We start from the raw sequence: 21,625 nt of genomic DNA on the forward strand, positions 1-21,625 counted from the left end.
GCTTGTGCCATGTACATTCAACTATCAGGCCACGTCCCTCTGTAAACTCTGAGACACTGTTGTACCTGATATGTCCAGCTGTGACATATGGAGCAAAATAACACACGCGCTCTGAAATAATAGAAACTTTTCAGAATGACTGAAAGGTCTGCTTTCGTTAATAACATGCACATTCATGCGGCATGATGTTCCAAACCAACTAACAAGCTTGCAATGTACAACGTAGGGTAAGCACAATATTGCGTTTCGTAATGATCATGAGTTATTGTAATCTTGTTCTCAAGAATGTGTCTTGACTGAGACACACAGATCAAAGCGTGATGGCACAGTGATCTGAAAATCATGTGCATATTGGGACTGGCCAAAATAAAAATCCGGAACACATGATTCTGACTCGTCTGACACTAGTTCCTTTGTACAGGCAGTTTTATTCCATGTTATTTCCGATGGAATTGTCTTCTGAGGACTGCATACAAAATTGAGTGCAATTATGTATCATAACTGGATTCTATAAAAAGACGCTTAATAAATAGTGGCACAGTAGAATAAGGAAAAGTCAATCCTCGCTCATGTGATTGCTAAATGTTGAGATGAGACGGTATCACAAGTATTTATGTTCTAAACTCAAGACTGACATAGCGATAGGAACACCATGTGAACAGTGTTCCTGTCCAACACACGACGTCACCAACAGAGAGTCGCTCAACAGTTGCCTACCCAGCTGTTCTTGTGTCCGGCATAAATCTCCATGTTGCGGCCGTAGTTGGGATCCTCCAGCAGACTGTCATACTCGAAGAGCAGCCTGGAGCTTTCGCGCAGACGCTGGCATTGGTATTGGTGGTACTGCTGGAGGAGCTCCTTCACCAGCTGCAGCAGGCATTCTGGATCCCCAGCATCCCACCGGACCAAGTGCTGAGAGGAGGCATAAAGACAGACATGAGACACGCCATCCATTGTTAGTTTAAACATGTGAATGACATGTTAGAATGTAAAATCAACAAAGCTAAAATAACAAGTAAAAGGAAAAGAAATATGTGTTTTTGATTTTGGGATTTCAAAATGTCAATGGCAACATCCTGATAAAACATACTAGTCGAAGGTCACATCCGTAGTGTTGTGGATGACTACCAGCTCTATTGACCCGTATTAAAGAAAGGTAAACAGCACTCAAACATGGAATGTGAATTCACTGGCATACATGGTGGTTATATGACAAGCTCCAAAGGGCTGATCAATTTGAACAACCAATTATGGGTCTGAATGACACTTGAGACAAGTTTGAGGAACGGTTGGGAATTAATAAATAGTAGTAGAGTGGATAGAACACAGGAGTACTAGGGAGAGTTAGGAAGACCACGGTAGAAGAAAAAGGGATTGTGGCTGGAAGAAGAAAAAAACAAATGCCACAGCAATAGCCTAATCCTGACAAGCGGTACTTCCCATTACCAGATCAGAAGGAACAGGGTTGTGCTAAAGGACGTCCTGTTTCCACGGAGATTTAGATTGACATGGAAAAGTACAGATCCTTTCCTGTCCTTTCTGTGGCCATACTGACTGATAGATATAGATCTTTGAAAAGGGTGCATTGGGTTGTTTGCAGCATGGGGATATACACCCATGGTGCAATAAGTTAGAAAAGCTCTAAACATGTTGTGTATCTTGCATGTCAACAGACTTTCACTCCCACAATCTCTACTTCAGCAATCCCCAACAGCACTCGACAGACCGACCGAAGCCTGGAAGCAATATGCAAATTTACAGGAAAAAAACAAACTACAATCATATGCACTTGTCACATATGAGTAAGCAGAGCCGACCAGGAGTGATACAGGGCTCATTCTACCACATAGAAGTTTTTCCACTCTTTAAAGGGGAATCCGTCCATTGATGCGCAAGGAATAAAACACATCTAATTAATGTGAACATCACCGTGTAGAGAAAACAAATTGCAGGCAAAATGTCAGGTCTAATAAAGACAGATGGATGGCCGAGTTCTTGGGGAATGAATGCTGTGAAAGCTTTGTAGTGGGGGAGTTCAGCACACAACCACAACTAAATAAATAAAAAACCTTAACTGGCTTAATGAGTTAGCTGCACTGTTTGGACTTGGAGATGACTGGGTTTGTTAATTTAAAGAGATTCATGCTCCCTCTTTGAAGAGTTTCTATTTTTTACACAATCACTACCTTTTTACATTTGAAACACGTCACTATGGAGAAATGGAGGATGGAGATGATGGCGACAGTGTTTGAGATTAAACAAAGAGGTAGTGAGTCTCTTTATCAGTAGTTTTGGGTTGTGTTGAAAAGTGAAAGTGCTTCCTTCCCCGACTCATTCTGAAAGTGGAACGCCGCTTTGTAGACTCAAACTGTTGCAGCCTGATGACAGAACTACGAAGCGTTAGTGAACGCGTTGCCTTTGCCTTTCCGTAGCACTCAAGCTAATTAAATACAGGTCAACCTAAATGATCAGCAAATCGGAACAGGGAGCAATTTTAGTCTGCACTGAGTGGGAGGAAGGATTAGTAGGCGCTGTAAGACTGTAAGCACTAATAACCATTACATGAAGGTGTCAAGTCAAAACGGGACGTCTTTGACTTGCATTAGCTCGTCTCCCTGACTGTCTGTCTTTTTGTTCGCCCGTCTTCCTGTCTTCGTCTGGCAGCCCATATTGGCCCTGTGATGGAGAAAGCTTCCATTGTTTTAGAGCAACACCCCCTCTTGCCATGGGAGAGAAGAAGGTGGGGGCTTGGGGTCTAAACAGAGCCAGTGACCTCATCGTCCCGATCCACCGGTGGTTACCAGCAATGCCGGGATTCCCGAAACGAGAGGTCGACACAAACAAGGATGGGCATTGTCCAAAAGAGGCAGACAGCGCTCCGGGGCAGGAGCGAGCTGAAACTGAGGAGAGACTGAGGAAGTGCTGTGTCAGGATTGTGACACAGAATATCAGCCAAACTCCACTGGAGGAGGAGGAGGAGAGGCAAGGAGGAGAGATCAGAAGTAGGAGGGGAGGGGAGGGGGCTACAAAGCTCAAGCAAGTAGGCCAAGGCCAAAGATAACAGGCTTGAGACTTGTTTCAGTGGGAGGGAAAGCTAAGTGTACACTCGACGTGGTGAAGCCGGCGCGGGCTGTGCACGCCATTGACGCCATGACATGACTGTCACAGATAAAAGATCTATTTACATGTTAAGGGATTGTACAAAGAAGGCCTATTCGTTTTCAAATGGTTAAGAAACAAGTGGTCTTAAAAAAAATCTACATTTGAGTAAATATCTTTACCGTCTACAGGATATTCAACCTTTGTTTCTTTATAATGCATGTAATAATTGACTCCTCTGTGGAGCGCCAATACAAACAAAGCTCAACAGTGAAGACTGTAAACAAAACTTAACTTTTATCCTAAAATACGTGAGAAGAGCTGCAGTACAACTTTATTGCTGGATAAATGATACAGCACATACCAGATAAAGCACGGGAACAATTCTTGTTCCTGTGCTTTATCTGGTGTTTCGGAGAGATGTACAGGAGAAACACTCCCTCAAGTGTGTATGGTGAAGGTTTACTCACACTCAGTAGTTAACCCCATTTGCGCCAAAGGTATTCTCTGGTTACAAACTATCGCTATCAGTGGAACTGGGCTCCGATAGTCTCTGTAGGGACGTACATCAGGTAACGCGGGGTCGGACATCAGGGAGGCTCCAAACACATAATGAGGGCCGCGGATGCTGAAAATATCAGCATGTAATTAACTCCTGACAATAATCTCGGAATTCGAGATCGGGAGATGGCGATTCTCCACTCCATGACAAAGACATGCAGTGTGGGCTAAAACTTTGCGAAACAGCTGATTTTTAAAGTGGGCTAACGGTAAGTGGTATTCATGTCATATCTGACCCGTTTTCAGTTTATTTCTCCCCACAAAAGTTATCTTTCCAACATATAAAACAGCTCTTGATATCGGCCAATACAGTAGCCTTTAAAAGATCCGCGACTGACAGACAGACCCGGGTCACCGTCGGTAAAAAAAACCTACAAACACTGCTCTGGTCTGTCTTGTATTGTACCGTCTCTATGTTAACAAGGTAGCACTCGAATGCCGCAGCGAAGCACTGGTCGAACAGAGGCAGAGATTGTGAAAAGCACGGAGCCAAAGAAGCAATGATCGTGTGTTGCAACGTGTGCAGACATGTGAGTCTGTATGCAGACTCTTCACTGAATTGATTTTATACGCTCTGCTGAAGGCTGTGTGTGCCAAAACAAATCTATGTGTTTTTTTCATGAACAGGATAAGCCCTGCGGAAAACATACACATTTGATGCATAAAAACAAAACAAAAGATACAATAGTCGCAATCTAGGCTATTTGATTTAACGTCAAGATTTAACGTTTGACGAAATAATCTGAAAAGAAGAAATTCCTTCTACATGCCCTCTCGATCATTCTGTATGGAAGGAACATCTTTCTTCGGGCTTTATCCACAGGGGGTAGATATCGAAGCCCTCGACAATACTCCCCGGATCAATCTGGACCTTGTAATCCAATTATCTTGACACAACACACTGGTTAAACCTGTGTCAAATGATTAAGCCTAAACTTGGCTTATGATAAAACCTGTCGTCTCTAATTCGCAAATCACTGAAACTTCCCTTATTTGAAAAGAGCACATATGTGTAAGGGAAGCGATGTATAATCGTATTACCTTTAGATACTATTATTATTATTGATTGATTCAATATCAATGTTAAAAACTGCACATTAAAAATATATTGGATTACCACTTAGCATCTGCGGTATTCATGTAGCAGCGTGTCCAAAAAAATGTCGAAATAGCACAGTTGGTTGACATGAATGTTACAGAACACCATGTCTTTGAACACACATACACACAAGTTATCCTGTCTAGTGATTCATTTACGAAAATAAAATTCATTTTAATTGTTAATAAAAAAAAAAAATGAATCAAATAATTTTTTCTTCAAGGAAAATTAATAAAATGAAGGAAATCTGTAGTCAAGTGAATGCACACGTGATACAAGGCCAAATATTTAAAACTGTTTTCTTGCAAAATAAGAAAGTCAAACTAGAAAAAGCATTTCCTGCTGAAAATGCGTTGGAATGCTGAAAACTGAAATGAATCGCAAAAACATTGCTGAAAATAGATATCCAATTCAAAAACAAATTGCAAAAACCTTAATAATTCAAAAAGTTTAAAGATTACAAAGATGAAAAGTCATATCACACCTCTCCTGAAAGAGCTGAACATTTTGATATTTGAACAGTTTCTGTGGCTTAAAGAAATTCATCAGTGGTGATATTTGTAGTAGTATAAGTTGTAGTAGAAGTATTATTAGTATTAGAATAACAGTAGTAGTAGTAGTGATATTTTTAGTAGTAGTAGTAGAAGTTGTAGTTGTAGTAGAAGTATTATTAGTAGTAGAAGTATTAGTAATTAGAAGAAGTAGTAGAAGACGTAGTATCAGCAGTCATAGTAATAGCTGTAGTGTTGGTCGTTGTATTTAATATCACAGTAGTAGTAGTAGTAGTAATAATAGTAGTATAAGATGTAGTAGTAGTAGTACTAGTAGCAGTAGTACTAATAGCTGTAGCAGTATTACTTTTAGTAGCATGAATAGCAGTAGTAGTAGTAGTAGCAGTTGTCGTATAAGTAATAGCAGTAGTGGTAGTAATAATATTGATGGTAGCAGCAATAGCAGTAGTAGTAATAGTAGCAACAGCAAAAGTTATAGTAGAAGTAGTAGTAGCAGTAGTAGTAATACTATATTAACAGCAGCAGTAGTAGTTGTCGCAGTATTAGTAAGAACATTCATTATTTCAACAAAAAAGCCTAATTTTGAGCTAAACGTTTGAATACAGTTAATCCATGAGGCTTTTATTTTGAAAGGGTGGGGCTGGGTGGGGGAGGGAGGGGGAGAGGAGACATAATCATGTTTGACACACATAAACAGAGGTTATTAAATGACAGGCTTCATCACAAGCAGTTCAGTTATAATTCACTCTCTGGGGCTTTTATTTTGAAATGGGGTGTGGGGGAGAAGGGGAGAGGAGACAGAATCATAATGTTAGATAAACACAAACCGGTTATTAAATGACAGGCTCATCACAATCATTTCAGTTAGGATTCATTCTATGGGGCTTTTATTTTAAAATGGCGTGTGTGTATGTGTGGGGGGGGGGTGGAGGAGGGGGGAAAGACCTCTAAAGATCCCTAAGACCTGAATGACTGTATGAGACACAGAGAGAGAGAGGGAGAGGAGTGTATGTGCGCGTGTGTCTGTGAGTCTGTGTGTTTATCAACATCACTAATTGGCTCAATCGCGAACACCTGTGTGCCTGAAGCCATTTGAAAATAGTTGGAATGCTTAACAGCATTCCAACAATTAGCCAACTAGGCCTGATGACTTTCTAAGAACTTTACTTAGAAATCTACAGTCAGTTATGAACAAGAGATATAGGCTACGTCCACACTAATGTTTTCGTGCCTAACTTCTGCCACGGTTCAACTAACTACACTACTCCGGCGTTTGACAGGTTTAAAAATACTGCTGACCCCGTCTTGGACAATATTTCTGAAATGGTGCTAAAACGCTCGAGTGCATGGGGATTGTCTCTGATGCTGCGCAGTGAAAATGTGTTAGTCTTCACACCCCGTGTGTGTGACAAATAAACAATGTGAAAAAAGCAAAATATTTGCCTGAGAATATGATATGTCTTGGGCTTTTATTGTGAAAGGTAAGAACGGGAAGACATCTGGGGTAAACAAAAAGATTTTAAAAAAAGTAGTGCGGCTACCGCAAGCTCCAGACGTCAGTGCGCTTTAAGGAGTATATCGGCCACTGATGCCCAGACGGGCTCGCTCACTCACTCACTACAGCGTGAGTGAGGGTGAAAGGAGATATTTAGTTTGCTGGCTTGGTTCAGACTACGGAGCCTCCCTGCTGCTGTTTCATAAGGCGCTACTCTACTTTTCTGCACAACGTGATAGGTTGATGCCTTTATTCGCAGTGCAAAAACTCAAAAGATCTGCGTTGTTTTTCCGCCAAAAAGTAGTCGCCCTTTTTCCCCGTTATATTTGTGTTGTTTGCTAAAGTACTCGAGACAAAAACAACAGTTCTGACAACGTGCAAATTAATCGCACGAAAAAACCTGCCCCTGGTGTGCAGTGTGGATGTGGCCTCAGAGTCTACAGCCGGGCTCGTGGTCTGAGGCTGCACTTGGGCACAGCGATGCTAACATCAGCATGCTAACATACTCACAGTAACAATGGTAACACGTTGATGTTTAGCAGCTATAAAGTTTAGCATGTTCACCATCTTAGTTTAGCTGATGGGAATGGCATTAGTTTTGCGGGCATATGGTCATAAATCAAAAAATGTTACCTCTAGATTAAAAGCAAGAGGATCACCAAAGACTCAAACCTCAAGGGAACTTGAATATCTGTAGAAAATTTCACAGTTGACATTTTTTGGTTTTATGTTCCTCGCATTCCTCGTGTGGGGAACATGAATGGAATACAAATTTCAAGGCAATCCATTTTATATTCAAATAAATTCACTCTGAACCATAAACTTCAACCTGCTGGTGGTGCTAGAGGAAAGGTCAGAGGATCACAACCAATGTTCCCTCTAAGCTGCGCGCTTGAGCAATCGCGCACTGCTCGCACATTCTCAGCGCACAAGAAAATCTATGCAGCGCATAAAATAAAATTCAACATAAACGTATTAATTAATATCTAATATTAGTCCTAATCTTATCTAATCAATTAAACCAATAATAATAATAATAATAATTTTGTTTTCTGTACTATTTTGCAACGCAACTCAGTGAGTGACAGGTGTCCAGCCAATGATACGATTCGGTTCACTTACGCTACGCAGCCAATCATAGCATTGACACTATTGCCCTGCCCATTCGCGCCGTGCAGGTTAGCCAGCTAACAACAGTGCGGCGGAGTTACGAGACGCAAATGCTAACCCGTTATCATGGCGAAACGAACGGGCAGCGACACATCCACTCACCAAGCCATTGGAAAAAAGAAATGTGGTTCTTTTAAGATGGAATGGCTGTCGGAGTATGTTCAAATAGAATAACAAGCGGTGAAACTGGGTGAGATTTTTTCTTTTTCGAGGGGGAAGGGTCTACTCTGCAAAACATGCAGCGAAGCTAAAGTAGCAAATGAGTTTTCCGAGGGAAAAATGTGGACTGAATGGAAGTTGGACTACCTCAAGCGTCACATTCAGCAGAAAAAACAAAAAATAAAATCAAAACAGCATCCAGAAATCGTCTTGAAGTGGCACATTTGGACCAGCTGATGCGCATAAAGTCAAAGCAAGAAGCAGACGAAGCCATCAACCTGGACAAAGTGTACAACCATTGGAGAAGTGAGAAGGACAGACGTGAAAAATAAGGTAAAATTTAAGTCAGATTTGTGCATATTCTCGTGACATTTATTAAGATTTTTTACTTATGGATATTAATCATTAAATTATGTTACTACTAGATCATTTATGGGTAGTAGAAATTATAATAAAAAACTGAGTAATTACATATTTTACAGACAGAGTTACAGGAATTTACACTGTATCACAAGCTACAGCACACGTCATTGTGCAAAATGTGAATGTTTTAATGTGAACAAAATGTTATGTCTGAAAGGTGTATATGTATCATTTCTTCCAGAACAGGACCCTCACACAGGCCACAACAGGACCTCACACAGGCCAAAGCAAGACTCTTCCCATGGCCAAGCAGGACTCTCACATAAAACATACTACACATCTCATGAACAACAAGATTTTTGTCTTTTTCCTTTAAAGTTTGTCAAATCACTTATATTAAAAGTAAACTAGTGAAAATTGCTGCTGTAATTTGATTATTTTAATAAGCCATGTAACTTGCTATGATCCAAGGTTTTGAACAGGTGTGATACTGGTGTGTGGCCACAGCGTGCACATCTGATGTTGCTCACAGTGGTCCTCAGTGTGCTCAGGGAGCTTGTGTGTATGCCCAGACACATGAAAAATTAGAGGGAACATTGATCACAACAGTCATTAGAGTATAACCTTTCGGGGCCTTAAATATCTGCAGCACATTCCACAGCCATCCATCCAATAGGTGTATAGATTTTTCAGTTTGAACCAATGTAGTGGACGGACAAACAGACTGGCAGCCCTAGAACCACGCCACACCACCAGCACTGCTAATAACAACTTACCATGTAGTATTGTTTGAATATCGACAAAACTACTCCGTGTGCAACTTATTGCATCAAATTAATAGACATTTGTTACGAAACAGTGATTTCTGAAGTATTGTAAATGTGTTGATGATAAAGGAAGAACTCAACCAAAACAAAACGTGTTTTCCTTTAAGAACAAAATGTACACCTAAATTAGGCATCTTCACACTGAATAGACCCAAGTTGACAGAATTATGTCTTCTTGTGCCATCCGTCTGTACCATCTCTGATCCAATTTTTATCATAGGCCAATGAGAGAGGGACTGGCATCTGCAAAATGCAAGATAATTATATAGGCCAAGAGAAGATATTTGTTTTTACGTCTTAAATATGATTTTTATAGATGCTGGCAACCTGATCCAATAAATCGCTGTCGACTTGAAAGTGTGAGGCATTAAAAAACTCCCAAGTATTAAATTAATCTCTGTTAGTCTTTAATTCAAGTGTGGGCTCACACCCTGTTTTGCCCCTGGAGAGTGCCAAGTCTAAGATCATGCTAAATTGCTCTTGTCATGTGTTTAAGACACTTGGCATTCTCAGCCCAGTGTTTTTTTTTTTACTGTGATCTGTGCCATTTGTGTCCAACACAGTACAACTTGTTGACAGAAATAGCACTTTTCTGACTACTTTGAGTAACTTCTTTAGCCTAGAGCAAAGACTAGGAAGGCTGATACTGCTGGTCTCATCTTAGTCTGGCACTTGGGTCTCTTGTTTTCTCCTATCCATCAGCTGGTGTTTAAGAATCGCCAAACTCCTTTCCACCAGCCATCCCTGGTAGCAAACAATAGCCTGTCTGCTAAAAGCATTCACAGAGCTGTCAGTGAGCCCTGCCAATAATAAACTCTAATAAAAGCTGGAATGCATTATTCCCTACAGCGGGAAGGAAGCAGGAGCAACAGTTGGTACGCTATGCCCAGGTTGACATAATCCTGCTTCATGGGCCTTCTGAGGTCCATTGTTAGAACAGTAACAGGGGACGAGCTGGAGCAGCAGATAGGAAGTGCTCACCAATGCTTGGCATTCAGGGAATGTTTCCTCTTCCTTAACGGAATAGTGCTTAGATTGGCTTTACACTCAATTTTCTTGGTGGGAGTTGTCCTGATATCTAAACTACAAACAATGTCTCATTGTCTGAGGCACTTCTCTGAGGAGTCTATATTACAAGTATGTACAAGTAGTGGAAAAGAAAACAATCCTTTTCATCTAAGAGAGCAGGACGAATGACTGGCAATCCAATGAAAAGGCGTTTGTCCTTCTCACTACACTTTCTAACATCCCTAACCTATCAATGGCCCTCAAGACACAACCCATTGACTCCTACTGAAGACATTAACATTTTAAAACGGGTCACACATATACAGTTACGTTTATTTAAAAAAGGCTAAATCATTTCCTAAAACAGCTTGGCCCTGCAGCTTTGAACGAAAGTTACTCAAACAGGAGTAATTTGTCATTAGTTGTGGATTTATTTCAGTGGCGGATTAATATACAATTTGTGATTGTAAAAAATGATCTACAGTGGCCGTGCTCATTAAGGAACATGTCATCCAGTACAACGGTGTGGCTTATTGATGTGTTTTAGTACTTAGGACTTTAGTAATCAGTTCACGGTATTTGTTGTTGATGTGAAGAAACACATGGGACGTCATCACACTTTAATGCTTTCATACAATGTTTTAATGCTGGCAACGTCCACATCCCAGATTTTACAAGACAACCAGTCAATACTCTTGAAATTTTGGGACATGCCCCCAGTGCAAATAGAAAAGCCTTGACTAAATCAAAGGGGGGAAATAACAGTGGCGAGTTGGCCACATTCAAAATAGCCTCGTATGCTAACCAAGATTAACATAAATTAGTTAAAATATGGGTTTTTCGGACAGTATATCTGTATTCCCCTTGGCATGCAGAAGTATAACACATAACAAAAAATCTTTGCACATGTTTAATATATTTGCAAGCATATACTAGAGTGGCTTAATTCTCAAAGTGGATCTAGATTAAGAAAATGTATTGGGCAACTGGATTGCATGGCTGGATGCTCGAGGACCTCTTGTGGTTGCGTTGACACACATTCTAAAACCACCTTTTATTACCCGTTTTATACTGCCATTGACTGCTGATTTGTCCCCTGGGTGGTAGGGATCACCAGTGACAACACAGCTGAGTGCATCGTTGAACCCCAGCTGCTTCTCTGCGACAGAGACACAGCTGGTGGAAAACAGCCCTCTTTTATTGTTTGGGATGGTATGTTTGGCTAACAGCTAACGGAACTACCAGTGCACAGCCTGCCGAGTACATCGCCGCCATTCAGCCGCAGCTACGAGGGCAGCTTGGCGTCTTGTTCGATGACTTTGAGCCAATTGTCTGCGTACATAGCTGCTTGTTTTGAAGTTTGACTCATTTAGTTTCAAGACGACTTACAGCCTGGTGTCTTGGTATCAATCACACAATACAGCCGACACACCTGGCAGAGATCTGCACTCTGCTGAGTCCATCTTTCTAGTTGAGGATGTCTGTATATTGACACATTTTAATCAACGAATAACAATTCAATAATTAATTTATTTAGATCTAAATTCAGTAAATTAATGGCTGTCCAGTTGGGGAAACAGAGCCAAACAACAACATATCCAAACAATACAATAGAGACCATTTCTGGAGTTCCCAGCGTAGAGCCTGCCCCTATTCCTCACAGCAAAGTACTGCAGGAAGGATAAGTGGAAACATGTTGCTGCTGTATCTAGAGAGGCCATAGAGGCTAACCCCAGGTCCCGGGCGCATACACACACGGACTGAGAAAGATGCTAAACACTGGGGAACTCCCAAAATGTTTAGTGCCTGCACGCATCACCGGACAAGTCTAGACCAGACAAATGATAGATTAGGCACAAAGAAGGGGACAGAGGGGCAGACAAATAGTATGAGGCGAGTAGAACACAGTGTACTTAAACTTATCTTACAGTAAAAGACAGATAGTATTCAGTGTTCACTGGCCTATGTGCTGGCTACATATAAGTCAATATCAATGAGGTATCACAAGAACCAATGTACTTTAAAGGGCTACAAGGTTTCTCCATATGCAAGTAGTAAAGTCTGTTCAACGACAGAGTTTTACTTTAAATGCCTTGCATGTATTAAAATATTAAGTAAATATAAGAGTAGGCTTATAACTGGGTGATAATGTAGCTGAAACATTCAAAAGATCATTCTGAAATTTGTATTGTTATTATTATAATAATATATAAAATATCGGAATGTCATTTGCAATTCACATTTTTTTTTAATTTGCCTCCCAGTCCAAACAACATTCATCAAGTCATAAGCTGCCAGTGTTGTCCTGAAGTCTTGCTAGCTAGCTTAGTTACTAGCATTTATTACTAAAGGAAAAAGTCCTGACAAGCAGCTTCAAACAACACAAAAGCCGTATTTCCAAATTTTAAGCAAACTTGTGAAAAGTCTTGAAAATTCATTGCGAATTAGGAGTGTTTCAATCAACTAGTTTGGAGTGCGAAAACACAATCTAAAAAGAAGTTTGGCCATAAGTTGGCACTAAAAGTACGCTTCATGCATGAATGTAATTCACCAGCAAAGAATAGAAGAGTAAGCAGTTGCGAACAGGAAAGAAGACAAGACGCCTTGGCCATCTACGATGGAAAAATGGAGAGAGGTCTTCAGCAATATGTTTCAATTGGGCAAGTTTGAATTGTTCTGGAAACGAAGACAAGCACATTATAGAAATATCAGAGAAGACAGCTGATCAGTCATGTCAGTTAAATGTTTGCAAAAACCACCTCATGTGAGCATCAAAACGGTGGAAGTTTAATCAAATTTTGTCACTTCCAAAAACTTTTCAAATACCTACAGTATACCTTCAAAATGTTCATATATTTATTTAAGCGAATGGGAACATGGCTAATGTTGTTGAACTAAACTGACACACAATGCTGATAATAATAAAAATAAATATTGAATCTAATGGAATGATTCAAGATTTGAAAAACAAATGTAATTGTTATGGCATTAATGAAAGTAAGGACATATATTAAGAAGTTATATTTTATTTATTTTTTGTTAACATTTGCCATAGAATCATTTCCGATATGGTTTCGTTTTGCACAAGTGCAATACCTTAACTCACTGAACATATGTGGGTGTGAACGGTGTGTCTCACAAATCACAAGAGGCAGACAATTTATGATTACATCAAAATCACAAGATGAAAAAAGCAAAAACAAGCAAAATTCGTCATCATAACTATCATATCCAGACAAGCTGCAGTGTGTATATACCGAATTAAGTACCAACTTATTTTTACTTCAAACACAAATATCATTTAACGGAAATATTTGTATAAAACGGTTGATTCAAATTAAACTACAGTCATCATTTACTGAATTTGGGAAGAAAAAATATTACCTTGTTATGCAACATACATGTTCTACTTAAGAGATGTAAGTAGTATTGCTCCCCACCATCTTCTTATCTGGCCTCTGCTTTGTCATTTCCTCATATCTAATCATTTTTCCCAGCAACTTGTGGGTAGATCTACTTTGTTGTATTCCTGTCACTAAGTTTGGTGAACACACATCTTGCCAAACTCCTCTCTACTGGGCTTTATCACAATTAGCCTGTTGTATCGACTGGAATAGGGTGTGTTGCCACTGATAAGCCACAGTGGAAACAGTGTGGAAATAGATCAGTAGCCAGCGTTACATAGTTTGTCCATCATAGAGTGCTGACAAGGTAATTTTACACTGTAAAATGCAGTGGTGAGCCGTCAGGATCTGCAAGGCCTTCTCTGCTGGCCTAAACAGAATCACAAAGTTAGAGCTATTTTATAATGTAATCGTTTTTCTTAAATACACTACATGTATTACAATTTATAAAAATATTTCTCCCATTATCTTATTTTCTCATTCCACAGCTACTGTCTTCCTCTGTTGCTCTGCTTCCAGTGCAGCTTGTTTTAAGTGGAGCTTTTACCCAATCAGATTTCACCTCTGTGTCTCTAGGTAAGAACAGAGGCCCGAGGCCTGCAGACTCACAAGTGAATCTCTTTGCAGTTTAAGTGAATGGGGACGATATTGTCGATTGTCATAGTGTTCAACCAATCAGATCTTTAGTTTGACATGTTGGGCGTATTCTTTGACGTGCCAGAGCCTTCTAGCTGGCCTACAAGTATGTCAGCATTAAGTGCAGCTCAGTTTTAAGGTGCAGCACTGCAGTGAGGTGCAGCGTGCGCTGTGATTGGTCAGTGGGCGAGCACGTGACTATCGTGAAACGAAACTTAACGTAGCCAGCAAAGCTTAGTGGTCGGAGTAGTAAGAGTTCAAATTGAAAGATATGGAAGAAATGACATTTTTTGCATTTTGCTTGGTGTAGATTATTTATTGTTTTACCTAGCTTTGTTTTTTAACACTCAATGGCTGAAGGAGGAGAAAAGGATTTGTGAGTTGGGATTTAACTGTGGGATTAAACTCTTTGTCAACAAAGAAAGGAGGATGGAGTTTGTCTTTAAGTGAACAGCATTTGGTAAGTCAAATGCATTTGCTTTTTTACATCTAACATCTGAATGGCCCATGAGTGTGTAGCAGAACGCTGTTGTTTTCCCATTAAGCTAGTTTAGCGCAGCCTCCCAGAAGTGCGGTGCCTCAGCTGTTTTTTGTTTTTGTTCTGGGTTCAGAGGTCACACAGCCCGTTGTCTCCTACGTGAAAGCAGAAAACATTATATTTCCCACAATTTAAGCTTCTGCACTTTCCAAATGCACTAGTATTATTCAAACGTATTGTTCGGTTTGTAAACCGCGTACCGAATGGTTTAATATGAATACGTAGATTGTTACACCCCTAGAAACGAATAATAACCGTAGCTGTGGCGCCATCATGAGGTTATTAGGTGGTGTTTCAGCTGAAGGACAGCAGTGAAGGCCAGGTATAAAATGCACAGCCCGCCACTGGTAAAATGTTCTGCTTAGTACGTTGATCACAATCAAAAAAAGACAAAACAACTAAGGTATCTGTATCAACATCGTTTGTTAAGGGTTACTAAAAATAAATAGACACCAGACAATATATTATAATCAGATTTGTTAACCTCCCGAATACCAATATCGGCTTCAAAAATCTGGAGTCGGTCGAGCTGTAAGCATGCTCGAGTGAAGTGCTTGTCAAATAGTGTCTGAAACTCAGGAGGTCATGATTTTATTTAATTTCAGCAGGATTACAGAAAAATGACTGGCCCTCTATTTAATGAAGGGTGTAGCATGAGCCAAGGAAGAACCCATTACACTTTGGAATGGATCCGAATCACGGGGCAGATACACAATTTGTTTTTTACTTCCATTAACATTGCGAGATAGGGTATGGCCTTGGCGGACGTCTACGCTTTCCGAGTGCGCTTCTAGTTCTGACATGTTTCACCACCACGTTTAGTAATTAGCACAAATATCACACCACCAGACTACAGACTGTAGCATCTCCTTCATACACTGTTAATACTTTGCGATTGCTCTGATCAATATCTCCTACTAAGACAGTCCAACATCATTCATTTAGTTCCCATGGTAAAATCAACATTGCATGTTCTAAACTATTTAAAACTTTAAAGTCTCTACATGTTCACCACAGTTAAGTAATCCCTCACATGCCGCCTTTTAACTGCTAACTGGAACCAATTAAATCTTTACTTTGGAGAGCTATAAATGTGTCAGAGTGGTTAAGTAATGATTAAAGTTCCAATTCAAGATTTATTTCCGTTTTAAAAAGGAACAATGGCTCCCTCTCTGCCCAAAATAAACCCATTAGACCGGCAGATGCCTTTCCGCAAGCCCTACCAGCATTAGATTAATCAAGCTAGAGCGAGGGTTAAGATGAGTGGTCAGTTAAAAACAAGTCTTATAAATCAAAACACTGAGGTAGGGGGCTGCCCTAGCGGCCAATTAGCCACGATCTGGCTGCCATGTAGCCTGCATTTGCACTTACAGTGAACCCTCGCACCATAGCACCAATGCAACAGTGAACCTCAATAGATTCGTGGCAGACTTTGCTCATATTCCACGGCTCATGGAACTGTTCTGCAATAAAAAGGTATCTTTAAATATCTGAGGGACATGTGGCCTCTCATCATTCAGCTGGGGTATTCAAGTCTTTTCCATACTCATGCATTGTGGTTGAAATGTTTACTGGGCTTTTCCTAATAATCACTTCATCATCAAGGTTTGAAGATGTATTGTTGTTGCAGTATTTCATGTTCTTTTATTTGAGGCAGGAGTTTTGGAAGGTCAAAATAATATCCGAATCCTATGAGAATGTATAATAGACACATTATTTCAGACATACAGTATATGTAATATTACTGTTGAAATTTTCCAGAAATTACAACATTGTGTATGGATAATAAAAACAGGGTGAGAAAGTGCTCCCTTTCCATGTCACTGACAAATATGTTATCAGTGTTTTACCTGAAGGTAATCTCTACAAACAAATTCTGCAGTCATTTGCAGACTCTGTAGGCCACGGACACAAGCTTTTGGAATTGAAAGCGTTCTGGTTATCTGGTAACCAACCGGCTATCGTCTGCCGATGATTTAGCTTTGTATCGGTTTGAAAACTGGCTACTTCTTAAACAATCTAGTCACACACGTGTTGTCTTTCAACTCCAACACCAGCCCCGCACCTTAAGTTGCTGATCGGACTGTAAACAATAAGCAGCGTATCCATTGGCTACACTGGAGCCCCAGAAATATAGCCCGTCACCCCCAGAGGCTTATCGCTGTCAGACCGATAGACGATGGGTGATGATGAGATCGGCTTGAAGGTAACAAAGTCCATCGGGACACCAGACCAATTTCATGTAGTTCATATTTACTGATAATAACTACCGTACATTACTGGGATACACAAAACTAATGTATTACTCTAATCATTACATTCTAAAGTCTTTTTATATTTAGAATTAACACAGTTTTCCACTTATGGTAATTATAGCAAACTGCTGGTAAGTCACATGTGGTAATTAAAGCTAGCCTCAGCTGTTGGTCAGCACTTTAGCAGATATCTAACTACAAGGTGCAAGACTGGAAAAGGACATTCACGGGCAGCTAACACAAGACTGTTACTGACCGCCATTCTTGCTAACTCCAAATTATACAGAGGGGCATACAACTCCCAGAAAACCCTATTTGGCAGAACTGTATTAGATATGTTCACAGTATATAATTGAAATGTTAAAAAAACACATTTGTATACTATACTGAATTTATAAATCTCTCCTATAACACTATAAAATATGGCAATACTACATTTTTTAAACTAAACGGACAAAGTGGTTAAGATGAGTCCTCCTCCCGGTAGTGGTTCCTCTTGATTATATCTGAGTGACCATGGCTTGCAATTCACCTTACCCAGATAACAGTTTCATTTTGTAGCTTGGCTAACTCACAAAATAAATGTTGATGCGGCTTACACAAAATCTAAATATGAGAACTTGCAAACAGCTTTGATCTGGCTCAAACCAAAACCATGCTGAACGTCAAAACTTAACATAAACTTAAAAATAACATTTCCAATATAGACACTGTAACATGCAGGAATGACTGTGGCTGTATCATGTTTAAGTCCTGTCATTTTTTACATTTCTGTCTAAACAGAAGCATGGATAACTAACCTACTCGAGGCCTGGTGACAGCAGGGGAAAACAACGAGGCCAAACAGAGCAGCTAATGATACCCTTGGCCGGCTGTAAACAAGAGCTGTGTGTTGCTGAGACATCAAGAATACAACCAGCCACTGACAGAGGACCTAAAATTAGCCTAATGTTTACCCCCGATGGACAGCAAAGTCTAGAAACGTATTGCTTGTGAGGGCCAAAACTGAAGAGTACTTACCGGTACTTCCTATGGATTTGATCTATTAACAGCCTTTTCATGACCTGTAGCACACAATAACATTCTTATTGTCATTAATTAGCAGAATTATTGTATCAATGCACTTTGTCCCTTTGTTATGAAAAGATTATTTCTAATTTCACACTGCCAGTGCTGATATCAAGTAAACATTTCTCAGGGGATATGGGGGAAATGAAGGACTTGCTGGGAACTGAGCATTTTTAAGAGTTAGAGGGGGTTGTACTTGCTGAAAATGTACAGGGAAAAAAGGAGTGAGTAGGAGAGGAGGATCTCAGGCTGAGAGACAGATGGAGGAGGATTATGAGAGCATGAACAGCAAAACACGTCGAGAATATGAGGAAAATAAACATGCGTCTGGGCGGCCGAGCACTGGCTCAGCAGAGGTACTTCCCCTTATGTGCACAGCTGGATTTTGCGAGACGGTGAGCAATACTCCCCTCTCTTCTCCTAGACTCTGACACAAGCAGGGGAATTTAGCTTCTACGTGTCAGGCGGCTTCAAAAATAGCGCTGGATAACTGCATGGTAGTAACTTAACAACAAGGAATTGCTCAATAGACTGCAGATCTCTGCCGAGGCCTAATAATCTCCCTGGTGTACACTGTACTGATTCAATAACAGCCAATGGACATTTATTTCCCAGTCAATATTACACAAGGCATTTTATTTGATTGGTTTAGAGCAAAGGGTCAACGTCCTGGTCTGAAAAGTGGTGCCAATGCAAAAGTGCCTCAAACTTGCATTCTCTCTAATGGCCATCAGGTGTGACTCCTCTGGTTGTATAGAAGTCTATGAGAAAATGACTACTTCTCTCTTGATTTATTACCTCAGTAAACATTGCAAACATGAGTTTATGGTGTTAATCCCTAGTTTCAAGTCTTCTTCAATATAGCATGATGTTCATTTTGTAAATGATGGTCCATTTAGAGTCAAATAGACGATAAAGCAGAGTACGCTTTAGGGCGTTTTTCAGTGTTCTGTTGTCATAAAAGATACTAAGGAGTCGGACAATGTTTTTACTGGTAAGTACACTTTGTTCTAAGCATGTTTTTTCCAAAAAATCAAGATGGTGACAGCCAAAATGCCAAACGCAAGGCTTCGAAAAGGTAGTCCACAATCCAAAGGGTGATGTCACGGTGGCCACGTTCAATTACTTTTATACAGTCTATGTTTAGATTTAATAGGATAAAAATGTTTAGTTTAGCCTAGAATCCCCAGGAATTATGACCAAATTGAAAAATTCTGCACCAAATGGTTTGAGTTCAATGCCAACATTCAATACAGGAAGTTGGGTGCCCTATATGTTGAGAAGCAGAAGTAAGGGTGTATAGGTCTGGGTGGATGGATGTGTACCACAACGGACTTTCATGAAGGACACGGGAGTTTGAGTCCGTCACAGACTTGTGGTTTAGTTGTCTAACCCTAACCGAATCCAAGCAATATTTTACTTGCCTATCTTTCCCTAAACTTAGCCATACCATAGTTGCCATGTGCAGATATTGCACGTTCAAACACATGGGTGCAGGGATAACTTGTGACAGCTTTTGCACGCACATCCCCCATTACAGTGTTATGGAGTGTTGCCTAAATGATGAGGATGCTGAATGCTCCAACTTATTTGTTTACCATATTTTATTGTACATTTTCATATTTTCCAATTGTATTTTACTATTGCTATTGTATGTTTATATGTTTCTATATATGTCACATACCAATCACCAGGGCAAATTTCTTGTATGTGTAACGTATTTGACAATAAACCGTTTCTGATTGTCTATGTCTGATACACGTGTTTGTTTTTTCCCTTCTATTATTATTCTTGTGCATGCCTGTGTGTATTTACTCATTTTTATTTTTTACATTTAATGCTTTCTTTTATTATAGGGGTTTATTATCAGTAATATCTGTCATCATCACTATTTTACTTGAACGTTGAAGTACATTTGCATTGCATTTTTCCATTCTTTTTTCAAATACTTTTTTTCATTTGAATTTTTTCACGCACAAATGCGAAATCTTTATGTATCCAACAATTGCACTGAAAATTATGAATCACTAACATTCAAGCTTATGTGACAGATTTCTATGTTTGGGCAGACAGAGATGCACATTTTGTTGTTGCTACGTTTGACTTAAAATATAAAGTATAAAGTATTGAGAGGAACCGAAATGCCCAACAAGAGAGAGCATACAAAAATAAATGAGGTTTCGTAACAAGACCAATATTTTCTTTGATTATGCTGGAGATGTTTTATTCCTAGATTTTAGAATACTTCTGTTAAGTAACCCATTTGTAAAATTACCAGAAGATGTATTCCTTTCTAATGTTGAAAAGTAAATAGCAGGATCTGACCATTAAAGTAATTATTAAGGATTGCAAATTAAGTGTGATTACAAAATGCAGGCACATTATCTGGAACATGTGGTCATGTCGTAACCACTTTTTTGTGGAGTGGCAGCTTGTAATACCATACAAACATTAAAACCACACCCCATTTGAAACTAGACAGTGCTGATGCAATCAGTCCGAGAAAAGCAGTTCTCATACTAGACATACAATTATTTAAGTCTAGATACTTTTATATCAACATTTCTCGTGAAAGTTAAATGTTATGTCAACATTGGAAACAAAGATCTCAATGTTGAAAAAGTCATACAAACTAAGATTCTATGAATTTCCCCTGTAGGTACATTTCCTGGAAGCCTAGCATCAACCATGATGTTAATGCCAATCATACAAGTGCTGGTTTACATTCATGTCAGTGTTCTAATCCAGACCACCTAAACCAAGTCATTACCAAGTGTATTAAAACTGACACAAGACCAGACCACTGCGAGTCCCACACTGTATGACGCACTTAAATGTGGAACATACAAAACACACCTTCAAACTAATCTGAAAGATCCACTTTCCTATTCCTTCAGTGCCATGTACCATATGTGCGAATGTATAAGTGTACCATGTAAAATGATAAAAGAATCAAAAGGCATTGCCTCGGCCATTGACTGCATACACCGCCGCTTGTTTTGAAGTTTGAACAAAGTGTGTTTTATGAGGCTTTACAGCCCATTGGCAGCGTACATCACTGACAGTTGGCTCACTTGTATTGTTTTGTAAGGAGTGTTTGGCTTACTGCTAACAGCTAACGGAGCTACCAGTACACACACTGTACCTCGCCACAACTCAGCTGCTGCTAAGCGACCAGAAAGCTTGGCGAGTATAATTTAGTTTTTGGCAAAACTGTATGACATGTCTTGTACGACAACCTGGTGACAACGAGTCGCCATAGCAGTCATCGCATAGCGCCGGAAAAGAGACGAAAATGAGCGTATCCACCCATGTCATGTTTCCATCGCTGCCGATCGGCGCTGGAGCGGATAAACACCCGTGACTACAAGTGTCATTTGTCTCGGGAATGAATGCTGATTATAACCTTTCCCACTGAAGACAAAAGCCAG

General features: G+C 39.9%; 1 protein-coding gene across 4 annotated transcripts in view; it reads right to left on the bottom strand.

Moving 5' to 3' along the window:
- The window catches only part of babam2 (BRISC and BRCA1 A complex member 2), a 97,023-nt gene that overhangs the window by 68,271 nt on the left and 7,127 nt on the right, over positions 1–21,625 (bottom strand). For all 4 annotated transcript variants that reach the window (XM_079286647.1, XM_079286648.1, XM_079286649.1 and 1 more), the window contains exon 5: positions 718–912. In XM_079286647.1, coding sequence (XP_079142773.1) covers positions 718–912 — 195 coding nt within the window. The remainder of the gene's footprint in view (positions 1–717; positions 913–21,625) is intronic.

The sequence above is a fragment of the Melanostigma gelatinosum genome (genome assembly GCF_949748355.1).
Source record: "Melanostigma gelatinosum genome assembly, chromosome: 16".
Taxonomy (NCBI): Eukaryota; Metazoa; Chordata; class Actinopteri; order Perciformes; family Zoarcidae; genus Melanostigma; species Melanostigma gelatinosum.